The 22,347-nt window shown below is 55.2% G+C and overlaps 1 protein-coding gene across 5 annotated transcripts in view; it reads right to left on the bottom strand.

Annotated features, from left to right (window-relative positions):
- LOC138822719 (intraflagellar transport protein 122 homolog) overlaps nt 1-22,347 on the bottom strand; it is a 56,650-nt gene that overhangs the window by 9,839 nt on the left and 24,464 nt on the right. For all 5 annotated transcript variants that reach the window (XM_070015606.1, XM_070015608.1, XM_070015607.1 and 2 more), the window contains 8 exons: nt 21,610-21,747; nt 20,136-20,300; nt 17,896-18,093; nt 12,211-12,351; nt 9,081-9,134; nt 6,499-6,660; nt 2,750-2,916; nt 471-642 (listed from right to left, as the gene is read on the bottom strand). In XM_070015606.1, the coding sequence (XP_069871707.1) occupies nt 471-642; nt 2,750-2,916; nt 6,499-6,660; nt 9,081-9,134; nt 12,211-12,351; nt 17,896-18,093; nt 20,136-20,300; nt 21,610-21,747 (1,197 nt within the window). The remainder of the gene's footprint in view (nt 1-470; nt 643-2,749; nt 2,917-6,498; nt 6,661-9,080; nt 9,135-12,210; nt 12,352-17,895; nt 18,094-20,135; nt 20,301-21,609; nt 21,748-22,347) is intronic.

The following is a 22,347-nucleotide window of genomic DNA, read 5'->3' as shown; positions in this document are numbered from 1 at the left end:
ATTGTAGGGCCGCCCTCCAGGGGGCTCTGGTTTAGAGAATTCGGGGCTAAGTCTCCTGACTGCCAGGCAATGGTCCTTCCGTCCAGAGGCAGCTGCTCTCCATCCCAACCAGACACCATCCCCTCGTCCCAGTGGTGGGCACCCTCCTCTCCCCTCCCCTCTCCTTGTCCCAGCGGTGGGCACCCTCCCCTCCCTCTCCTTGTCCCAGCGGCGGTGGGCACCCTCCCCTCCCTCTCCTTGTCCTGGTGGTGGCGGGCACCCTTCCCTCCCTCTCCTTGTCCCAGCGGCGGTGGGCACCCTCCCCTCCCTCTCCTTGTCCTGGTGGTGGCGGGCACCCTTCCCTCCCTCTCCTTGTCCCAGCGGCAGTGGGCACCCTCCCCTCCCTCTCCTTGTCCCAGCGGTGGCGGCGGGCACCCTCCCCTCCCTCTCCTTGTCCCGGCAGTGGGCACCCTCCTCCGCCCTCCCCTCACCTCATCCCAGCGGTGGGTCTCCACGTGCAGCTGCACCAAGGACCGCAGGTCGCCGATCTTCAGGTAGGTCTCAGCGGCATAGCTGGGGTGGTCCAGTTTCTTGAAGTAGCGAGCACACATCAGCAGGGGCTCCCGCTCAGCCTTGTCCAGCTTCCGGGCAATGTCGATCAACCTGGAGGGAGGAACCCATGAGCGGCCGGACGGAAGGAAGCGGAGTAGCTTCCCATCTTCTCAAGGGCACACTCCATGTCTGTTCATTCTGCTGAGTCCTGTCTAACAGCGCCACGGCCCAGGGAGACGCCAGGTCATTAAGTGAAGGAACACATACCCCACAACCATTCTCAGGGACCCCAGGGCTGCCTCGGAAGACATGGTCTATACCTCATCTGTCTTCCACGCGAGTTACATCGCTACTCGGCGGTATCTGGGAATATACATAAAATGTGTATGGAACCCTGGTCAGGAACCAAGAGGGCACCTGAGCTTTCCGGGCGTGGCCTCACCGAAGCCTCGCCACCCTTCTCTTATTCTGGCCTCACCGAAGCCTCGCCACCCTTCTCTTATTCCCGGTTTGCACATGACATGACCTTAAGTCTGGGGGAGGGGGACGCTCGGCCTGGGCTCTTCAGGCAGGAAGTGGCTCTGTGCTCTTCTTGCCATGTCAGATTTTCACAGGAAGGCAGAAGCCAGGGGTGAGCACTGCTCAGAGCCTGGCACTCTGTGGAAGAGGCCTGGGAGGAAGCTGTTTTCCTCCTGGCCAAGCTGCAGGCCGCAGGGTCCAGATGCTCCCCGCAGCCTCTCAGTGGTGGCCGGCCTGCCCACGGCTCGGCTCGCGGGGACATGGGCTAAATGGAATGCTCTGCGGGGTTCTGGGCAGCCCGGGGCTTGGAGTAAAACCAAGGCGGGGAAGGGGCTCTACCCAGCCGGCTCCACGTGAGGAAGGAGAAGCGGCGAACGCAGACAGGCAGGCTCGGGGCGGCCTGTGAGTCTGCACTTAAAATAATAATAGCATCTAAAAATAACTCGCTCTGCAGAGAGAGAATGTTTTCTGGGAAAGGTGGCACAGGCAGCCCCTTAGAGCCCCCACCCATCAAACCCACCTTCTACAGCCCGGCCTGGAGAGGGGCAGCACACCCCCCGCTCAACGCATTAAGCATCCCCAGAGTACTTGCACACCAATGCGCCCCGGGGCTCGCCAGTGGGCGTGTCCAGGACCCCGAGTCTGCCTGGCACTCATCTGTCATCTATTTTGTGGAAAGAAAACTTCGGGGGACATGATCAGCACCTCTTCTTGGCTTGAGAATGGAGTGGTGGGTTCCAGGTAAGGGCCCTTGGTGAGCCTGCAGCGCTCGGGCAGCCTCAGCGCCCACTCTCGCCTCCTGCCAGCTGTGGTGACGCGTGCGCGCACGCACGCACACATGAGTGCACGTGAACTCCAGTCCTCCGAGAGCCCAAGGCTGAGCCCTGCTGTCCCAGCACAGCCCCGCCCGCCCCTCGCCCAGCTCTCTATCTGGTTAACTGGCATGGCCCCGTGGCACAGAGTATCTCTCCTAGTTCTTCCATTTTCTCGTGCCCTCGGCCTACCATAGTCCATCCTGGTCTACTTGCTCGACTTTGCTCCACCTTACTGGGGGGGTCTCCTGACCTTGCACCAGAGCCTGCGCCATGTGCCCACCCTTCCCCCGCTGGCTGCTCCAGGGCCCGCATGCTGTCCCTGTGTTCCTCCCGCCTGTGCTCCCCTGCTCCCCGCTTCCCCCCCTCCCCACCACTACCTCAATGTTAATGGCTTGAGATCTGCTCCTTCAGGCCAGACGTCCGTGGGCTCAATGGACCAGGACTCTTCCTGGTTCTCTTTGGTTCCTATCATTGTACGTGTGGTGGACACTGGGAGCACCCACACCAGTCGGGAGCTCTCTGCCAATCTCCCTGCTGCTCCCTCTTTGGTGGACACAGGTGTCCCCAGAGCCTCACTGCCTTCCTTCGCAGGACAGGTGCGCAGGCACCGACCCGGGGGTGGAGGGAGGAGGCCGGGCCTGGGTGGCCGCCTCAGCTACACACAGCCTGGTCCCTGAATGTCCTCGTCTCCACACCCTTGCCCAATGCCCCTCTCCAAAGGCGCGTCTGCCTTGCTCAGACTCGGTGCCACCCAGAACTGAGGTGCTTTTACAGTTGGCTCAGACACTTGAAGAAACACTGTGCTTTCTCCTGTCAATCAAAGCTCAGAGCTGACATGAGGTGACAGGCTGCCGAACGCTCCCCCGGGTGCGGCTCAAACCTACATGTCAACCCAGCCGTGGTCGCCGCTCAGCTCGATGGCCTTGGCGTGCTCCCCCGCGGAGACGTACATCTCCACGGCCGCTTTGGGCTCGTGGATATTCCTTGCCCAGTCAGCCTGCTTGGTGATTAGCATCTTTGTTTCTTTGGGGTCTCCAGATCCAAGGAAATCCTGAGGAAGCACAACAAACAAAAACACTCCGGATTAGGACTTCCTGTGCCAGCATGACGTCAGCTCCCGAGAGCCGGAGCAGGAACGGGCTCTGCTTGGCTGTGTGGGCAATCGGGGTACAGGCTGGAGCCCAGCCCGGCTCACCGAGTGGGGGCTAGGCCAGGTGTGTGGGAGGGATGCTCATGGGCCACCCGCAGATGTTCCAGGGGGAGGGGAGAGAACCAATGTCCAGGACTGTGGCCGTCTGTTTCCTGCCCTTCATACACGGAGCTCAGCAGGGAATGCCTGAACTCTGCAGGGCTGCACCCAGTGCCGCGGGAGTGCAGGACCAACGTGCATGTGGTTGTTCCCGGACCATCTGTCCAGTGCTGACAGCCCTGTAATCTTTATTCACATAATAAGGGCGACACCACATGCCTCACACTGGAGTTGAGCATGGGGTCTCCTAAACCTGACCCGTAAAATGATGTGCAGAGCTGTAGGCTCAGCCCTGGCTCTGAATGCCCACCGTCCCTGGCTAGCGACACACTTCAAGTGCTGTTCCCAGATGTTCCCCCATACACTGTCTGAATCTGGGAGGCCGCCACATTGGCGTGGCCTCCCGGGCACAGACTGGCCAAGGACAGACAGCAAGCAAAGCCTCCGATGGCCTGTTCCCTCTCAGCGGCCTCAGGTCCATCTTGAGATCAGGTCTGCCTGCTGGACACGCCATGCACAGAGGGATGGCAGGCGCCCACAGAGGGCCTGAGGCAAGGCAAGAGGGGCCCGTGGCCCCAGAGGCTCAGATTGGGGTGTGGGGTCTGAGTTCCTGCCCGCCTCCCCCCCAGTAACACCTCCCTGGGTAGCAGCGTCAGAAACCTGCTCTCAGGACGGAGCTGCTGCTGAGACAGCCCTGCTGCCGACATTTGTGAAGGTGGGCCTTTAGCCTAGCTCTGCATTACTGCTTAGAAACTTCGTCTCAGGAAGGACGTATCCTACCTGAGTGCTCTCAGCCTCCTAGTATAGAAACACACGCTGCTCGGTGATTACCACTCACTTGTCAGGAAAGCGCAGTCAATGTACGCTAAAAACCCACTTGAACAATTAGCTCATTTCTTTTTCCATTTGCTTTTAGGGTAATTATGTAGCCCCTGAAATCATACATTAGGTCTGCCCAAGAAAAGCAAATGCTTCTGGGAGGAGGGGAAACATCATTTTACCCCAATGCTGGGCACCCAGGCCCCGTCAGGGCTGCCCTGGCTGGCCTTGGACCGCCCGGAGGGGCCGGGGCTACAGAACAGCTGCTGAGTACACCTGGCTAGGCGGCCCCTGCACGCCTGGTGGCCATGACTGCGTCAGACCCAAGCTGAGCACTGCCCACCTGGCTGCCTCAGTGAGGCTAGCGGCGGCTAGGACAGAAATGTCCTCCAAAGTGGCTGCTCAGAGGTCTTGGGGTGACTGAGAGAAGGGCTAGAGGCCCGGAGGGGGCCCCAAGCATGGGGCATCTCCCCCCTGGGGACCGCGTGGGCTGTGGCTCGTGGCTGAAGGAGCCTCGTCTGCGGGGAGGGGCGCCGCCCCAGCCCGCGGTTCAGCTCAGGGGCTGCGGCTTAATTGAAGCTGAGTCTAAATGGTTCCTTCGAGGCTCAACAAAGTAGGTTTTCAAAAGCTCTTTGGTTCCAGGGAGCTAATTTACACGTTATCTGGGGGCCTCGGTGAAGACTTTGTCCTGAAGTGGACAGAAAGAGGCTGTGCTGAGTGATGAATGAGACTAAACAGGGCTCTCATGCTTGGTGATTTTGATAAGGACATACTACATAAGAGTTAAGAGCATTATAATTTCCTTTATCACCATATAAACATGTCACTTATCCGGAAAGCATACAATTTATTTGTACGTGGGAATGTAATTTAAAAATTTTCCGAAAACCAGATTGAATCTTGGGAAGCAATTTTCAAGTAAACAAAAACAAGCCATGTTAATAAGCACTGTGTCCCCCCAACATAATATTAGTGTATGCATGCATTTTCTCAAACGCAGACTACAGGGGTGCGGGGCGTGCCTGAAATGGAACCCACCTACTTAAAACCCAACGCAAGCCCTGAGAGTTACCTTCACGGAGACAGAGCAGATTGCCTCTGTGAAGGGGCTGCACTGCTGGGTAGGAAATTCTAGGTGAAGCAGGAGAAGGATGAAGGGTTCCCAGAGCAGGGACGGAGGGGCTGGCCCTCTGAGGGGGAAATGGAGGCACCCAGGACCCCTGGGAAGGGACCCCTGACACACATTGCATTCTGGATGCCAACAAAAGCATTTCTGACAAAGCCACAGCTGCTGACTTGGGGAGACAGCAGCGGTTCGAGGCATTAGCCCCAAAGAACTAACAGGCCCGGCCAATATTGGTGTCTAAATTCTACCTCTGGGGAGCCATCCTTTTAGTTTAATGCTTTGTTCCCAGCTAAGAGGAGATCTACTGAGTTTGCTCTGTTGTTACATGTTGTATGCACTCCTGGTGGTGTGTGTGCGTGTGCGTGTGCGCGCGCGCACGCGTGTGTGTGTGTGTGTGAAGGAATGGGGGATCTGGCGAAGGTGAAGCAGATGAAGAGAAGGCAGAGGAGCCGGAAGCCTCCAGATCTGGGGCCCAGGCGGGCCCCAGGCGCTTGGCCTCAGCACGACTGATTCCAACTCAAGCTACCAGATGGCAAAAGAGGGAAGAACCCAACCATCCTTAGGAACAGACAAGCAGAACACAATGCGGAGATCCTCCATCTTCAACTTGTGAGCTGGACGCTGACCATGAGTGGCCACAGCGTGGCTGTGGCTGGCTTTCTACGCACCTGAGCTGTGAGCGGGGACAGGTGGAGGGCGCCCCTCCGTGGAGGAAGAGCTCACTGCTGCTGCGCAGGCCCTGGGTGGATTCTCTGCCCCATGCCGCGCTGGCTGCAGGTTACATTTGGCTGCTGGCAATGTAGCTCAGCTTCGCCCTTACCTCCACGGACACCACCTCGGGGCTCCCTGCCTGCCTACCTCAGATCCAGAAGCTTCCGCTGCCTCTGTCTTTCCCTCTTCATCTTCCTACTCTGCCACCTTTCTACCCATGCACACAGACGAGCCGTGACGCCTGGGCTGTCCCGGGCTCCCTAGGTGTGACTCTGTCTCACAGGTGCTGATAAAGAGACTAACCTTGAGGAAGACCCCAAGTGCAAACGGGGAGTCTCTACCATCCCCTCCCCCACGTGGAGCCACCAAACCCTCCTGGAACGGTGGGGCACACTGCAGTACAACAGGGCCCCGGGAGCGCATCCCCTGCCTGGTTGAGGAGCTGGGGGCCGCTGTCAGGCTGGGGGGCCTTCACAGGAGACGGCCTTGCACTGCGGTAACTCAGCATCGCCCACAGCCGTTCTCTGACCCTCTGAGCCACCCCTTCTACGTCAGCCTTCAAGGTCGGCTTTTGCTCGGTGTCAACAGTGCCCTGGAGGGTCCTTTGCTCACTGCTTTCCCGGAGCCCTTCCTGAGGCCACCGCGCCGCCAGCCGCGGCACACGGCGTGGACGATACAGGTGAGCCGCGGGCTGGGGCGGCGGCCTGGCCCAGCGGGTGGTGGGTTACCTTGGCATAATCGAACATGCAGAGGTTGGTGTACATGTCCAGTGCGAGGCTCTCGTGCCCGCTCCTCCTGTACAGTTTGGCGGCCTCGTGGAACTTCCCCTGGTAGGCGAACACATCTGCCAGAAACAGGTCACTGTTGCTCTCGCCCCGCTTCTTCCTCTCCTGGAAAATCAGAAGCACGGGAAATGGCCTCCATGGCCACAGGCAGGAAGCAGCCTGTACAAAGGCTGCTGCTGCTATTTCGAGCAAAGCCCTGGGCCTTCCAACTGGAGCCCACGCTTGGCTCCCACTGCTGTGTCCCCTACGCGTTTGTCGGGACACTGGACAACAAAGACAGACTGAAGCTTAAATTAAAAAACAAAAAGCAAACCTTTGTTTGATGGAAATTCCTCAGCTCTGCTTTGCTGCATATGCTTTCAAGGCACTGACTGGGCTGCTTGGACCGTGGGTCACTCAGACCACGTGCACTGTCCCCCCCACCCCCTTGATGTCCCTAAGCCCCAAGGCCTCCTAGGCCTCCAAGCCTGGCTGGCGGAGTTGTGACCTAGGATGGTGACAAAGGAGAAAACCTACGGCTTCTCCCAACGTGGCGATCATTAAGATAGTGGTGCAAGTGTTACCATGTTTCTAAAGAGAAGGTTAAGAAAACTGGGGGGACTAGACACCGCTAGGTCCTAGACCGTACTTCACACACGCACTTTGGCTTTTAGTGACCTCAACATTGCCAAAGAACTCCAGTGAAGTTCAAGGCAAGGTAGGGGTCAAAGTCAAACTGACATTTGGGCTCCCTTCTACTTGTTTCCATAGCCCTGTGTTCAGAAGGACACACAGTCCCCAACAGCACAGCACCCCTGGGTGCGCATGTGTGTGGTGGCAGGTTGCCAGCATGCGCACACCGGGCTGAGCTGGGATGGAGGGAGGTGCCCGCACACCCCTTCCTCCTGTGTTGGAGAACACTCACTCATCTACAGCTCAAGTATCTGTAAACACTCCATGGCACCCGGCCCCTCGCCCCAGCCGTTGCCTCGTGCTTGTTTTCCAGCAAGCGCATCAGAGTGGAGGAAGATGAGACACGGGACCAAACTCCTAGACAGGCCGCGGAACGCTTTAACAGCTGGAGGCAACAGGCTTTTCCACTGACAAATAATTAAACACATACACACACCCTTCACTCGGTTCTGGCTAATCAGCCAAATACACTACCTTCTAATAGCTAGAAATGAATTAAAATCTGGCAGTGGAAACCACAGGCCTAGCGTGAGGCCGGCCACGCCGAGTGTGGCCACGGTGGTGCTCAGCAGTAGATGGCCACCCGGCAGCTTCTCCTTAGCTCGCAGCGCCCTAGCAGCTCACCTAGCCAAAAGGAGCTCCTGAGGGACAGCGGCCCCCTAAGAAATGCTAAACACCCAGAAGCAAGCAGCCACAACCTCAGAGCAGACAGACGGGTCACTGGAAGGTGCTTTGCTTTCTTCCAAGTGCCCGGCTCCCAGCAACCTGGAGGAGGCATTCTGAACTAGGAGATGACGAATGACAGGAGCGGGTCCTCACAAACGCCAACTACAGTGTAGAGAAAAATTACGTTCCATAGATCTGGCTCTAGACCCCTAGGCTCCCGGCCAGCTGATTTCCAAGTGCCAGGCCTGAGAGCAGACCCCACGAGGGGGGACAGCAGCCCCTCCTCACACAGGAAGACAAGCGGAGGGGACGGGCGGTGCCCTAGGGCCAAGACAACCCATCTGGGAAACTCATGAATAGAAGCTGGGTGCCCCTGGGGAGGGGGGCGTGGCCTCCCTGAGCCCCAGCCCCCTCAGCCTTTCCACTAGCAGTGATGCCCACTGGTAGCTGAGTGCGCATTTAGAGCAGTGCACACACGCTTAGTCCCAGGACACGGGCCCACCCAACCAATGGAAGCTCCTCACCGCTCACAGGGGTGCAGGCGGGGTGCCCCCGCCAGCCTCTCCCCTGCTCAGCCCTTGCCTACCGGGCGGATGACAGGTGTTTATTATGCTGAACTGAATTAGAGGGACAAGACATTTGCTAATTTCCTCACTGCTTCCATCTGGGAATTCAAATGTGTCTCGCATTCCCTTAGCCTCACAATAAATCTGTTCGGGAGAAAAAAAAATATATGTAGGCCTTTTTACAGACAGTCAGACAGCACTGCGATACACAGAAATTAAAAATAGTGCCTACCATCACCCATAAATGGTGCGCTTAGAAACAGCTCCTCCAGCCCTACCAGGCCTCCTGGCTTGACAGACACGGGCCAGGCCGGCGTCCTCTGCGCAGGGGGACCTGGGAGAAGCCTCCTACCCCGCCCGGCTACTGGGTAGGGGGGGACAGAAGCCAGCTAACCACCGCCGCAGAGACACAAGCTTGGCACCTAGGGTCTACTTCACCCTTACAATCCTGGGGGGGGGGCGGACTCACGTCACAGTACACCAAATCCACCCTCGTCATCCAAGTGACAGGCCACACCCCTCCCTCCGCAGGGGTGCTGTCTCCCATGTGGTCACTCTGCACCCCACAGCCAACACCTGTGGGCTCAGGGCATGGGCAGGAGCCTGTGGCTTCGCGTTTACCTCGATGCTGCTGATCAGCTCTAAGTAGCGCAGGTCTTGGACTCTGGTGAAGGCCTGCGGGAAAGAAAGAATGGAATCAGCCGCCTTCTCTGTTTCAACAGTGGGCGACTGGCAGGGGCGGGACGCCAAGCTCCAGACAGGGAGCCAGCAAGGAGGGGAAGCGAGCATTGATTAATCATCTGTGTTTGGGAGGTTTGCCACCCAGCGGGCTCACTTTATCCTGAAGATTAGTCCATGCAAAGAACGGCAAGGAAGTTCTGGCTGCAGCCACCCTTTGGGATTGGGTGAAGTAAAACCCTGACACGGTGGCGGGCAGGGAAGGCTGGGAGGCCGGGGTCTGAGCCAGGGGCCGTGGCGGGAGTGGGTGAGACGCACGGGCAGGGGCTGCACGTATATGGCTGGCGACTTGAAGAGGAAGCAAAGGACAACTCTCCTCCCCCGAGGGTGCCATGAACACAGGGCACAGAGCACACACAGCTCACAGGATGGACGGCAGGCGCGGGGGGGGGGGGGGGAGCAAAAGAGGAAGAAAGCAAGAAGGCCCTTGAGGAGGGGGGATGGTAGGGAATGAATCACTCCAAGTCTGGAAGGCAAACTGTTACGCAAACCCAGCGGTGCAGCCGCGCTGTGCTTTAACCCCTGGCCTGCTAGGAGTTTCTATTTGCAGACTGACCCGAGCGCTGCTCTTGCCGCTTCAGGTCCCCCATGTGGCCTGCGGTCCCCCAGCTGGCCTTTCACACTGTCCCTATGAAAGTCTGCAATGCCTAGAGGTGGCAGCAGGCCCGGGGGGGGGGGGTTGGGGGAGGTGGGGGGAGGAAGCTCCGTGATGAATTTTGTGGCCTCTGTCCCCCCCCCCCCGTCCCTGTTCAGGGCCCACAATGGAAAAGGGGAGCTTGGCAGATTAAACAGGTCACTAAGTCTCCCGAGCTTACAGCTATAGGAGCGGGAGCAGATTCCCTTGAGAAAATATATGCACTGTACATGGGGAGCCGGCAGGATTAAGTAAAGCATGCACAGCAGGGAGCCGGCAAGTGGATTTCTTTTTCTTTCTTTTCTTCTTTTGCTGAAGACAGCTCTCATCATGTTCCCTGGGCTGGTTTCAAATTGGGCCAAGCAACGACCCTACTGCTGGGACAACAGGCGTGTGCCACAGGGCCCAGTGAGCGGCAGACCCCGCAGCAGCAAGACTCCACTGTGGTCTTAAACCTGACCTCCTGGATTAGAGATCAGGAGGTGTCACTAGAGTGCTGCCATGACAGTAGCTGCCACTCGGGGTCCTGGCTCACTCTGAGGCTTTCTGGCCAGGAGCCCTGAACCTACTTCCTGCTTCTGGGCTCCGGCGGCCTCCTTGTGAACCCGGGAAGCGAGTGATGCCCCTTCCCAGGTCTTTCGATTCTGCTGTGCTGGGTTCTGGGACTGGAGAGATCCCCGTGAGAACTTTTCTTCTGTGCTCCTTTGGCCTGGCCACATCCGCGGGGCCAGGTGCCGGGCCAGTGGTCAGAGTCTCAGAGTCACAAGGTCTGTGGGTGAGGAGTGGGCGGCAGGGCGGCAGGGCGGCAGGGCAGCGGCCCAGGCCACGCTGAGCAGCCCTCCTCTGCCACCTAGTGGCCATGCCCATCTCAGCCTGTGTGCAGAGGGCCTGGTGCGGAGCAGAAAGAGGCTGGGAATTCAGAACTGAAATAGTCCCCAATCCTCAAATCCTTAGAATACACAAATAATTTCCATTTGTCAATTAAAACGTCGGCACTTTTCAAAATAATCGTGTGCTCTAACACAAGCTTTTCTATGCCATGATACAGGATGGGGTGTGAATGAACGTAGGGTCATATTCTACTTATGTTTCCGTCCACTCAAACATCTCAGCAGTGTCGGCCAGGCACTGTGCCAGGCACTGTGGAGTGGTACCAACAGGGCTGGATTCCTAGGCCTCCTAAGGAGCTCACCATCATTCCACTTCATCCCCAGCTACAACAAACTACACACAGCCCACGAAGCCTGCTCTTGTTCTTTCCTCCTGGCATTTCTGGGCAGGGCAGATGCAGCTCCTCCAGGGAGAGGAGGCCTCCACTCTCCTCTGAATTCTTAAAGCTCTCTGCTATCACTCACACTTAGTCCCCTTTAGCACACCTGAAAACGCCACGTAGATAATTGTTGTACGTAATGACCATTTCCCTTTCTTGTGTTGCGGACGGAACGTGGAATCCAGGGCCTTGCACTGAACCACACTCCCTGTGCTTGTCAGAACGTGGCAAGCATTTGCACAGCCATTCCCAGTTTCAGCTTCCTAGTGGTTAGGCCTCAGTAATTCTCAGGGCCTTTCACCACCGCTGTTTGAGAAGCTGCTTGCCCGGGCCCGGAGGGCGGAGCTGGCCCCAGCCTGATGCTGAGCCTTGCTCTTGTCCATTCTACGTTCTGCATTGCGTGCAAGTCTTGACCAGCCCCAGGTGGGACCACATACCTCTCTGGAGCTCCTTCTATACCAGTCCAGTAGCATGGGCAAAACAAGAGAGGAGGGGGAAGAGCGGAAAGCCATGCCTTCCTCTACCTCAGGTCCTAGATGAAAAGCCAGCTCAGAAATACACCTGGGCTTTTTCTAACATTCAGAGATGGGTGGAATGTTTTCGGCCATTTGTAACTTTAACTGAACTACACCAGGAAATGATATAATGAACCAAGCGGTGAGCAGTGCGGGGAGAGCCCACACTGTTGTCGGAACCTCCACCACCACACTCACTGCGTGCTGCGAACAAGTGTGTAACGATTGGCCCGGTGCGTGCAGCGATCATAAAAGCTGCCCTCTATTGAATGCCTACCTCGCAGCAGGCTTTTATCTATATGTTACATAAATAATCGCTAATAAAACTGACAGCCAGAGTCTACCAGATGCTTCTTCTGTGCCTGGCTTGACCAGCACTGTCAGTTTACATCATTACGACTTTGGGAGGATGGGGCCTGGCACCTCCAGACTCCTCCACGGAGGCCTTCTTAGAAAGCATGCGATCTGCCTCATCTCACAGTGAGGAGGGAGCTAAGCTGCGGTCAGAACCCAAGTGAGTCTAAGCTGCAGCCAGCCCCCCGGCCATGGACCCCTCCAAGGACCGAATTCCAGGTCGGTTAGCTGGATGCCTACCTTCTTTGCGGTTTCAAACTCTAGTCCTTCTAGAGCCTCCATGGCCAGCTCACGCCAGTCAGTGTCTGTCACACCCAAGCAGGCAATCTGGTAGGCTTCTTTGAACATTTTCTTTTCCAGGTACTGGTACATCGGAGCAGACTGCAGGATTTCATCAGAGGGAGAAGATGCTTTTCAGAGCCGTGGGAAACTGAGTCTACCTCCAGATGTGTGCAGGGATTGCCTGACAATGTCCTGCCTGGCCCTGCCACGGAGGTGCGCGCCCCAGCCCACATGCATCACAGACTTCCTGTCCATCATCCTTCCCTCCTTCCCTCCTGCTGCCCCGTCCCAGGCTGCCCCGCCACAGGTGACACCCTCCCTACCCTACAGAAAAATACCTTTCATGGCCCTGTTAAAAGTGTCACTCGTCTGGAAACTTCTATGGCCCCTCATTCTCCCACCCCAAAGGTTGGAATCTGAGCTTCTTCTCTTCTGTCTGGATTGGAGATACCCTTCAGCGCCCCCCCCCCCTGCCCCCGCACTGTCAAGGCCCTGCACTGTGGGCTGCAGTGGGTGGTACTCACTTTCCCCAGCAGGCCTTCAGTCCCTGTACTACATGAATGACTGACACTCTTGGGATGGTGTCTTCCCAGAGAGCCACAGTCAGTGAATGGCAATCGATTTCTCCAGCTCACTCTCTGGAAGGCTCTGGAATAAAGTCCCCTTGGTCTCTGGTGCCATGGGCCCAACTCCCTCCAAGAAGGGCTGTCTTGTTAAATACCTGTGATTAGTTCCTAGTGACTTTTTTTTTTTTACTGTTTCAAATTGTCTTTGCATTTCTTTGAATAACCATGTGCAAGCCTGATCCTATACCCTGAATTCAGACAGGGCACTGGGCTCAGGGAGGTCACCTGAGTTGCTGAGAACATCAAGCTGGCAGACGGGCAACCTGAAGCTGGAGTGAGAGGTGAGCTGATTCCAGGACCTGTGTGTGCGCATGCTCTCCCCAGTGTGTACACATGTGCGTGCAACACAGCAAGCCCGGGCTGGGCCCAGGAGTCTTTCATGAAAGGCCCTGTCCTGTTGGCTAATATGCTTCAGGGACCTGTGTCTCCCCGCTGGACTCTCCGGCGGTGGACATCAATCAGTCGTTACCTCTGCGCTAATGGTTCCCAAATGTGGAGTTCAAGGGCTGTTTTCTCTATTTGGGGCCTTTGTCTTTGAAATTTCCGGTCCTACTTTTTTTAGCTTTAGAGCTGAAGGGAACTTTTTTTGTCTTAAGCGGTCCATCTCGTGACGGCGGTGCGGGCGGCTCCGTGGCTGGCTTGTCTTTCCCACTGTGCCGCGCACCCTTTTCCGGGACGCAGCAGTGCATGGCAGCTGGGAGCAGCCAAGCTAGAGTGCCATCCTAGCCAGCTCCTTCTGGGTAAAGCCATTTCCTCCGTTTGGATGCCCTGCCTGCTCAGGCTACCAAGGGCAAAGGAGAAGCACTCTGAAAGTGACCAGTGCTAGGTCCAAAACAAGCATGATCCTTTCCTGTCTGTTCTCCATGCTGGCCTGCCTGCTCTGTAACTCTCCGGATCGCCCCCATCTGCCTGCTGCTGTGGCCTGTGCAGACCAGCCCCTCCTGCCCCCCGCCAGGCCCCGAGTCTTGGCCTCCCCCACACCCCCAGCTTTCTCTTCTAAACTCCGTTAGCAAGTACCCTTCGGTCCAATTTAGTCTCGCTATTTTATGGCCATCTGTAATAAGGAGAAATAATCATAGGAATCAGGACAGACAAAACCTGAAGATGGGTATAATTAGCTCTACTGCAAGCTGGACACATGATGCAGCCGGTGCACGGAGCTGTTCTGGAGGCTGGCAATTTTGAGACCAGCGTGGGCAACATGGCAAGACTGTCTTAATAAACAAATATATACATATATATTATATGTATATATATTATATATGTATATATAAAGCCCCATTTCACAGGGGAAAAAATGACGGGAGTGCTCGGGACACAGCTGGTTTAGGTGGCAGACTGTCCTGGGGTGGTGCCAGGCACAGGGCCAGGCACCCTGCAGCACCAGAACGGCCGACAGCTGCCACAGGACCTGCTTAGGGCCCCTCGGTGCGCCCCTTCCTCCACGTGTGAAATCACCCCGCCCGCGGAGGCTGGCGGCCTCGCTGCCCTACTTGGCAGCTCAGACCAACCAGTGCTTGCACAAGATGATGTCCATTTCAAAAGGAAACCAAAAATCCCAAGAGCCAGACTGGGTTCTTTCCTGGCTCTGGAGGCCCAAGCCACAGGATGGCTGGGGGCTGAGGCAACAGATAAACAGCCTTTGTCCTGAGATCGCCCTTCCTCACCCTTGGCCGCGGGGCCTGCTGCAGCAGCCGGAGGCTCTGGACAGCCACGCCAAGCCCTGGCTGCTGGCAGAGGAAGCCCGGGGTCCCATGGCTCCTCTAGGCTGGCTGAAGCCAGGGAGCAGAAAACTGCATTTGTGTTTGAGGTCAGGATGGCAGTTTCGGGGAAAAGCCTGTCAACAATAAGCACTGCCTGAGTAGCACAGCTCAGTCCGAGCGAGGCCTGGGCGGGATGCGGCTGGGAAAGGAGATTGGCCAGGAGACATCACAGGGGTGCACTTGCCTCCTGCCTCCACTCCCCCAGGGGTCTCTCTCTCTCTCTCTCTGACAGTCCTGGGGCTTGAACATAAGGCCTGGGCACTGTCCCTGAGCTTCTTTGGCTCAAGGCTAGCACTCTAGACTTGTGCCACTGTACCACTTCTGGCTTTTTCTGTGTATGCGGTACTGGGGAATCGAACCCAGGGTTTCACTCATGCTAGGCAAGCACTCCAGCCTGGGCAGGACAGTCCATGAGACTTTTTTTTTTTTCTTTTGTCAGTTGTGGGTCTTGAACCCTGAGCCTGGGCGCTGTCCCTCAGCTCTTCAGCTCAAGGCAAGCGCTCCACCACTTGAGCCACAGTATCACTTCTGGTTTTCTGGTGGTTAATTAGAGATAAAAGTGCTTCAGCTGGCTGGGAACGGAGATCCTCAGATCTCAACCTCCTGAGTAGCTAGGATTACAGGCGTGAGCCACCAGTGCCCAGCAGTCCATGAGACTCTATCTCCAATAAACTACTTAGAGAAAGCCAGAAGTGGTACTGTGGCTCAAGTAGTAGAAAGCGCTCTACCACTAAGCCACATTTCCAGCCTTCTGGTATCTCTTTTGCTTTCTCTTTCCCTCCTCTGTTTCCTCAAATCGGAACCCATGGCCATTGCTCCCATACCTGCTCTTGGGCAGGCCCCGTAGAGGACAGGGCCCTAGCAATCCTGTAGAAAGCCAGTCAGGCCTCATGGCTCTTTGGGGGCTGGCCAGCTACGTGCACGGCATGTGACTGACTGGCAGCCAAGGGGAGGCAATCGGGATGTGTCACATCTCGAGCTGGACACAGCCTTTGTCCAAGCTACTTCACTTCTAGGATTTATGCCACAGAGCTCAGCGGAGACAGACGCAGAGCTGGCAGATGCTGGCTATGTATGAGAGCAGCTTAATTGGGCAGTAAGTGATGGTCAAGTTGGCCAAGGAACACCCTGTGACAGGACCCAGGGTCGTCGATGCCCACAGAGCTGGGGTGGGAAGCAGGGGGAGGAGAGTCACACCAACAACTGCATCATCACAAGCTCTCCCCACCCCACCCCCACTCCCGGCAGAAACTGGGCAGAGTGCAAAGAAATCTCTGACATTTCTTACACATATACAAAGGTCTATAGTCAACTTCTGCTGACAAATGCTGGCAGTCCATTTATTGGCACAAGACCACATATCTAGTAGATGGTTGGATGGAAAAGTCCAATACTGATTTACAGCCAATAATTTACAAAAAGGGATGGGTGTGTAATATCTCCATGTTGGATTAAACTTGTGGCATTAAGGAAGGTGGATGAAAAGTCTCCATCTCTTGCTTAGGGTCCACCCAGGAAACTGGGTGGATAAAATCTGAGATTTTATCTTTGGGTAGAAATGCTTTTACAGATAAAAGTAAAAAAAAAAAAAAAAAAAGCCATATTCTACTTCAGTTTAGAAATGCCTAAAGTCACCAGGTACCGTGGCTCACACCTGTAGTCCTAGCTACTCAGGAGGCTGAGATCTGAGGATCATGGTTCAAAGGCTCCAAAGGAAGAAAAGTTGGTAAGACTCTTATCTCCAACAAACTACTCAGAAAAAGCCAGAAGTGGTGCTGTGGCTCAAGTGGTAGAGTGCTAGCCTTGAGTACAAAGAGGCTTGGCAACAGTATCCAGGCCCTGAGTTCAAGCCCCAGGACTGGCAAAAAAGAAAGAAAAGAAAAGAAAAGAAAAAAGGAGGGCTGGGAAGGTGGCTCAATGGTAGAGTGCATGAGGCCCTGGGTTCAATTCTCTGCACCACATAAGCAGAAAAAGCCGAAGTGTTGCTATGGCTCAAATGGTAGAGCACTAGAGGCTTGAGCTGAAGAGCTGAGGGACAGTGCCCAGGCCCAGAGTTCAGGCCCCACGACCAGCAAAAAAAAAAAAAAAAAAAGAAAAAGAAGAAAGAAAGAGAAAGGAAGGGAGGGAGGAGGGAAGGAGGAAAGAAAAGAAAGGAAGAAGGAATGCCTAAAGTCATAATTATAGATCATGCCTGTTACTTGTATCTGCAGACAAGCCTGAGTGGGTACATTCCCAAACACTTAAGAATGATTCTCAGGTGTGGTGACCGCACACCTGCCATCCTAGCTCTTTACAGGCTGAGCCAAGAGGATCATGAGTTTAAAGCTAGCCTGTCTCAAAAAATAATTAATTAAAAAGATAAATAACTACATTAAAAATGATTCTTTGAGCCAGGAGCCAGTGGCTCACGCCTGTAATTCTAGCTACTTTGGAGGCTGAAATTTGAGGATCCCAGTTTGAAGCCAGAGGAGATCTTGTCTCCAATTAACTAGCAAACAGCCAAGCATGTGGGTGTAGCTCAAATGGTAGAGTGCCAGTCACGAGAGGAAAAAGCCAAGCAGAACCAGAAGCCAAGCAGCGCGTGCGCGCACACACACACACACACACACACACACACACACACACACAGGTTCTATAAGGATGGGATTCTGGGGCTCAAGCTTCTTTGTCCTCTGTGTTTATCTGTTTTATGGTAGTTCTATGGCAAGCACCATTCACTGGAGACAGTGGGCAGATAGAGCAGCTGGACTAGGCTAGCCACCAGGTAGTCTGTCACTCTGGGCTCTCCTGTCTGTCTGTCTGTCTCTGGTCTATTACGTGGTTCCATACTCCAGCCCAGGGAACTTGCTCAGGGTCCCATGCTCCCTTTTTGGCTCACAGACCTCAGCCTGGGCCCAAGCCCTTCTCTCTCTCTCTCTCTCTCTCTCTCTCTCTCTCTCACACACACACACACACACACACACACACACACACACACGCATGCCTGTGCAACCCTCGCACCCATAAACCTGTGTGTTCAGGCATCCTCCAACGGGATGACTGCTGCCTGCTGAGCAGCGCCCCCTGCACCCGCTCCCAACCAGGAAGAGAATCACAAGGAAACAGTGAGCGCGAGCTGCTTGCTGGAGATGTGCAGGCTGCGTGGGGTGGTGGCAGCGTGACATCTCAGGCGCCGCTCTTCCCCCAGCACCAGGCCGGGGCCCAGCCTGCCTGTCCCCCTGCCCACCGCCAGAGGACGGCCAGGCTCCAGTTACCTGCGGCACTTCCACGGCAGTCATGGCGAAGACGTGCAGGCAGAAGATCTTGGAGCCGTTGTAGCCGACCACAAAGCCCTGCAGCTTCTGCTGGTGCACAGGGAAGTTGCTGGCCTTGATGTTGAGGTAGCCCCCTCCCGAGAAGCACAGCATGTCCTCACACTGGGTGTTCCAGGCCACGCTGTTGGCATTGGGTTCCTGAGGATGAGGACGGGGGGTGAGGACTGCCCTGGGCACGGGCACCTCTCCCACACCCCAGTCAGGTCCCCTCCTGAAGACCAGAGATGCTGACGGTGGGGTGCAGGAGGCAGAGGAGGCAGGGACAAGGAAGAACGGGGTGAGGCTCACTGCTCTAAACACTGGCCATGACGACGTTTCCAAATAAGCATGACTTCAAAAGTTCTTCTTCTTCCTCCATTGTGAGTGGAAAATCAGCAAAGTAGGATTCAGTGAAGGAATAAAGCTTGGAGGTGACTCAGTGGCACAACACTTGCTTACCATGCCCAAGGCACTGGGTTCCGGCCCCAGCACCACAAGAATAAGCAAACAAACCAACAAACACCCCCACACACGAAGACAGTTGAAAGTGACTATTTCTTTTTTTTTTGGGGGGGGGGGGAGTCCGGTCGTGGGCCTGAACTCTGGGCCTGGGCGCCGTCCCTCAGCTCTTCAGATCAAGGCTAGCGCTCTACCACTTGAGCTACAGCACTATTTCCAGCTTTTTTTTTTTCCTGCTTATGTGGTGCTGGGGAATCGAACCCAGGGCCTCAGGCATGTAAGGCAAGCGCTCTACCACTGAGCCACTTTCCCAGCCCCAAAGTGACTATTTCTGCGTGGATGGAATTACGGGTGCTTTTATTTTCTTGTTTTTTGTTTGCCTAAATTTGTCACGAAGATCTGTTGGATTCTTTTTATAATAAGAACAAGATCAGGGAGTGCTTTTCAAAATTAGAAGATAATATGCCATGTGTACATTTACAATTCACTTGCTAAATATCCAGGCACCCTGTGTGGTGGCCCCCCGAGGCCAGCAGAGTCTCTGGTAGCCCCGAGTCTCCTGCCGCGAGTCTCCTGCTGACTGCTAGGATGAGAAGGCGGCGAGGGTGGCTGGGCACGCTCCTGTCCCCGGACAAGGCCTGAGACTCACCTGCTCTCGTCTCCGCAGAGGCTGTGGGCACAGGGGAGCCACACGCCCTGCCACCCTCACAGAGTCCTAGGCCCAGAGCACCCCTAGAGTACACTAACTAGGAGTGCAGGCAGGGGTAGCAATGGGGCCAGGGAGAAGAAGAAGGCCCCTTTCCTGCCCAGTGCTGCGCCACCATTGAGGTATCTCACTTAATCCTGTAGCAATTCTGTGAGGAGACAATGAGTAGTTTCATTTCAGGGAAAAGGAGCCATTGAGGCCTAGAATGGTTTATTAATGTGCTGAAGATCACACAGCAAATGGCGCAGGCAGGACGCAAGCCCAGGCCAGTTGAAAGGCAACCGACATGCCTTCTTTCCCTAAGCACTCAGCTTCCTCTGTGATGGAGGCCAGAATGAGCTGAGAGTCACTTCTGGGGTAGCAGCCGCCGCCAGGTCACCTTGCCCAACTGCGGTGCCTCTACCCCAGGCCCCCTCCACCCTGAGAGGGGACCTGAATCTGCCTGACCTTGGAAGCCTGCACACACAGGGTCCAGCGATGGAGAACTTGCATTAGGCAAGGCAGACCTGACTCACAAAGCCCAAAGAGACCACGGGTGGCCCTAACCCAGCAGACCCGGGGGCCAGCCTCTGGACCTTCCTCCCCATGACACATGGCTAGCCACAGGTCAGTGTGCAGGCATGCCTATCCCAAAGACAACACCAGCTCCCGCCGAGCCACCTCTATGGCTTCCTTGGGATACGAGTACAGGGGACTCCGTGCTTTCAGATGATAAAGCTGACCGGGCCTCCTTGCTGGGCCTCCGGTCACACACACAACAGGCAGGCCTATAGAAGGGACCCTATGGCCCACTGGCCTGCCCGCTTGATTTCCACTTCATTTACTGCTCATTGTTGATGCAAGAAAGGGGCTACTTGCCCACTTACCCACAAAACAAAACAAAACAAACAAAAGAACACACAACGAGGCGGGGCTAGCCCAGCTGCCAAGTCAGGGGAGGCTGCAGGCCCGGCCCAGCACTGGATCTGCAACTGCTGGGAGCTGCAGCGCCCCCTGTAGGAACGGGGTCCCCGCTTCTAGGTGTCGGGAACTTCACCTGAAAAAGCAGCTCCTTGCTGTGGATGTCATACACCAGGCACGTGTCATTTTCGTCCACCACGGCCAGCTTTTTCCGGGTGGCACTCATGTCCAAGCAGCGCACGGCTGTGGCCTGCTTCAGCAGGACGACAGCAAAGAGATTGTCCACAAAGATCTTCAGGATCTGGTGAAATTTCAGAGGAAAAAAAAAAAAAAAGTGTGAGTCACCATGGCAACCAGACCCTGGCCCAGCGCCAGGCTGCTGGAGTCCCATGTGTTCTACCAGAACAACTCCCACTGACTCCCAGAAAGGACTCATTAGAAGGAAAAGAAAAAAGAGGTGGCGGAGGAGGGGCAGGCTTATCCTCAGGAGACCAGAAGTGTGGTTCATCAGAGGTCGCCCAAGGAACAACAGGCCCAAAATATGCCAAACTTCACTCCAGTGTCTACCCAGACTGGGGACTTGCTAATGATTTGACTCAAACTGCACGCTGCAGGGGACCACGGAGCAAAGCTCTGAGTCAAGGACTAATACAGAATGATGCCATAAGAAACCCTGGTAGGGCATCTGGTATAAAACAATGATGATGCTGCTGCTGATGGCTACTGTCTATTGACACCCTTGCTCTTGAAAGCACTGTGAAAAGTATAGCATCCTCATTTGTAAAGCCTGAGCCTCAGAGAGGCAAAATGACCTGCCCAGGGTCACACAGCTAGTCAGCAGCTAAGATACATGATCTTGTTCAACCTGACCCCTGAAGCCCCTGCTCACAGCTTTGCCTGAGACGCAAGAGCTGATGGAGGAAGAAGCAGGCCCTTCTTCACTCTGGTGGGAGTCTGACAGCTCCCACTGATCTCACGTTCTATAATGTCCGTCCCCAGCAAAGACCTGACAAGCCTCAGTCACAAGCCATCTGCTACACAGCTTGGCTCTTGGGCTAATGCAGTTATATTTTCACTTTCAGATTTCTATGAAGCCCACATAGAACTTTTTTTATTTTCAGCAAAGAACACACACACACACACACACACACACACACACACACACACACACACACACACACACACACACTGATTTAACTTTTTACAACCTAAATTTCCTGCATCTATAGGCCCAAAAGACCCTTTTACTTTTAGCATCAAGTAACATCCTGAGGACACAGAGCTGTCTAGGGCCAAGGCTGGAGCGCAAGGTAATCCAGCCCCAGCCCTAATAGCGATCTGACCTCAGTACCTGCTCTGCCTCCCTCTCCAGCAATCCAGTAAAGCTGCAGCTTGCACAAATCCCCCCCCAGGTGACCTTACGCCACTAATCCATTCTACGTGCAGCCCAAGGGCCACGGATGGCAGAGCTCGGCCAGAATGGGAGCATGCAGCTGTTCTCAGAAAAGGCCACTCAGAGCAGCCTGGGGTGCAGCAAGCTTTCCTTCCAGTCATCATGAGGCAGGTCACCTGAGTCGGCAGGCACACGGGAGCCACCAGGGAGCACTCACCTGTCCATTCTTCAGGCCTACTAGCAGCCCTTCCCTTCTGGGAGGGCCTCCGATCACCTTGATGTACCGGATTAGAGACTCCATCTGCCACTCCCGCTCCTTCACTCCATTGAAGGTCAGAGACTGCAGCCGCCTTTCCTAGGAAGCAAACCGGGCTCAGCATGGACCTTCCATAGAATTGGGCTCCCAGTCCCCCGCCACACACCCCCCCCGTCCGGAGGCTTAGCCAGCCCTGGTTTATCTCCACCACCCCCATCTTTAACCCTCACACAAGGCTTTCCATCTTCAATGCAGACTCCAGAGCAGCAACAAGTGTACACCAGTGACCATGTCAGCCACACCCGTGACACGAGAGTGACCACACCAGAGCGTGCCAGTGACCACACCTGTCCTCTAACTTGTGCTGAAATCTCTAGACCTCCACATTCACATTTCACACCCAAAGAATTCATTCTACCTTATCTCTTCCAATAAGTCTCAGTGAACCCAAATCTACCTCTTGTAGGCTTTTCTCAAAGTCTTTCCAAATGCTTGCCATTGTTTCCTAGAAATCTATGTTGAGAACTTTTTTTCCTTGATATAAATTTTTGATACATATGTTTATCAAAGTAAATTTATCTTCATTTGTGGGACTTTAAATTTAAATCATTAACATACAACTAGTCCCACTATGACAACTTCAATGCACCGAGTCTGATTCATGCAACGCCAGTCTGTAGGTCAATGGGGCCAAGTTGG

Source organism: Dipodomys merriami, unplaced genomic scaffold (genome assembly GCF_024711535.1).
Source record: "Dipodomys merriami isolate MVZ:Mamm:240054 unplaced genomic scaffold, mDipMer1.0.p SCAF_114, whole genome shotgun sequence".
NCBI lineage: Eukaryota > Metazoa > Chordata > Mammalia > Rodentia > Heteromyidae > Dipodomys > Dipodomys merriami.
Note: the sequence above shows the minus strand (reverse complement) of the source record. Positions and strands in the feature narration are given on the sequence as shown.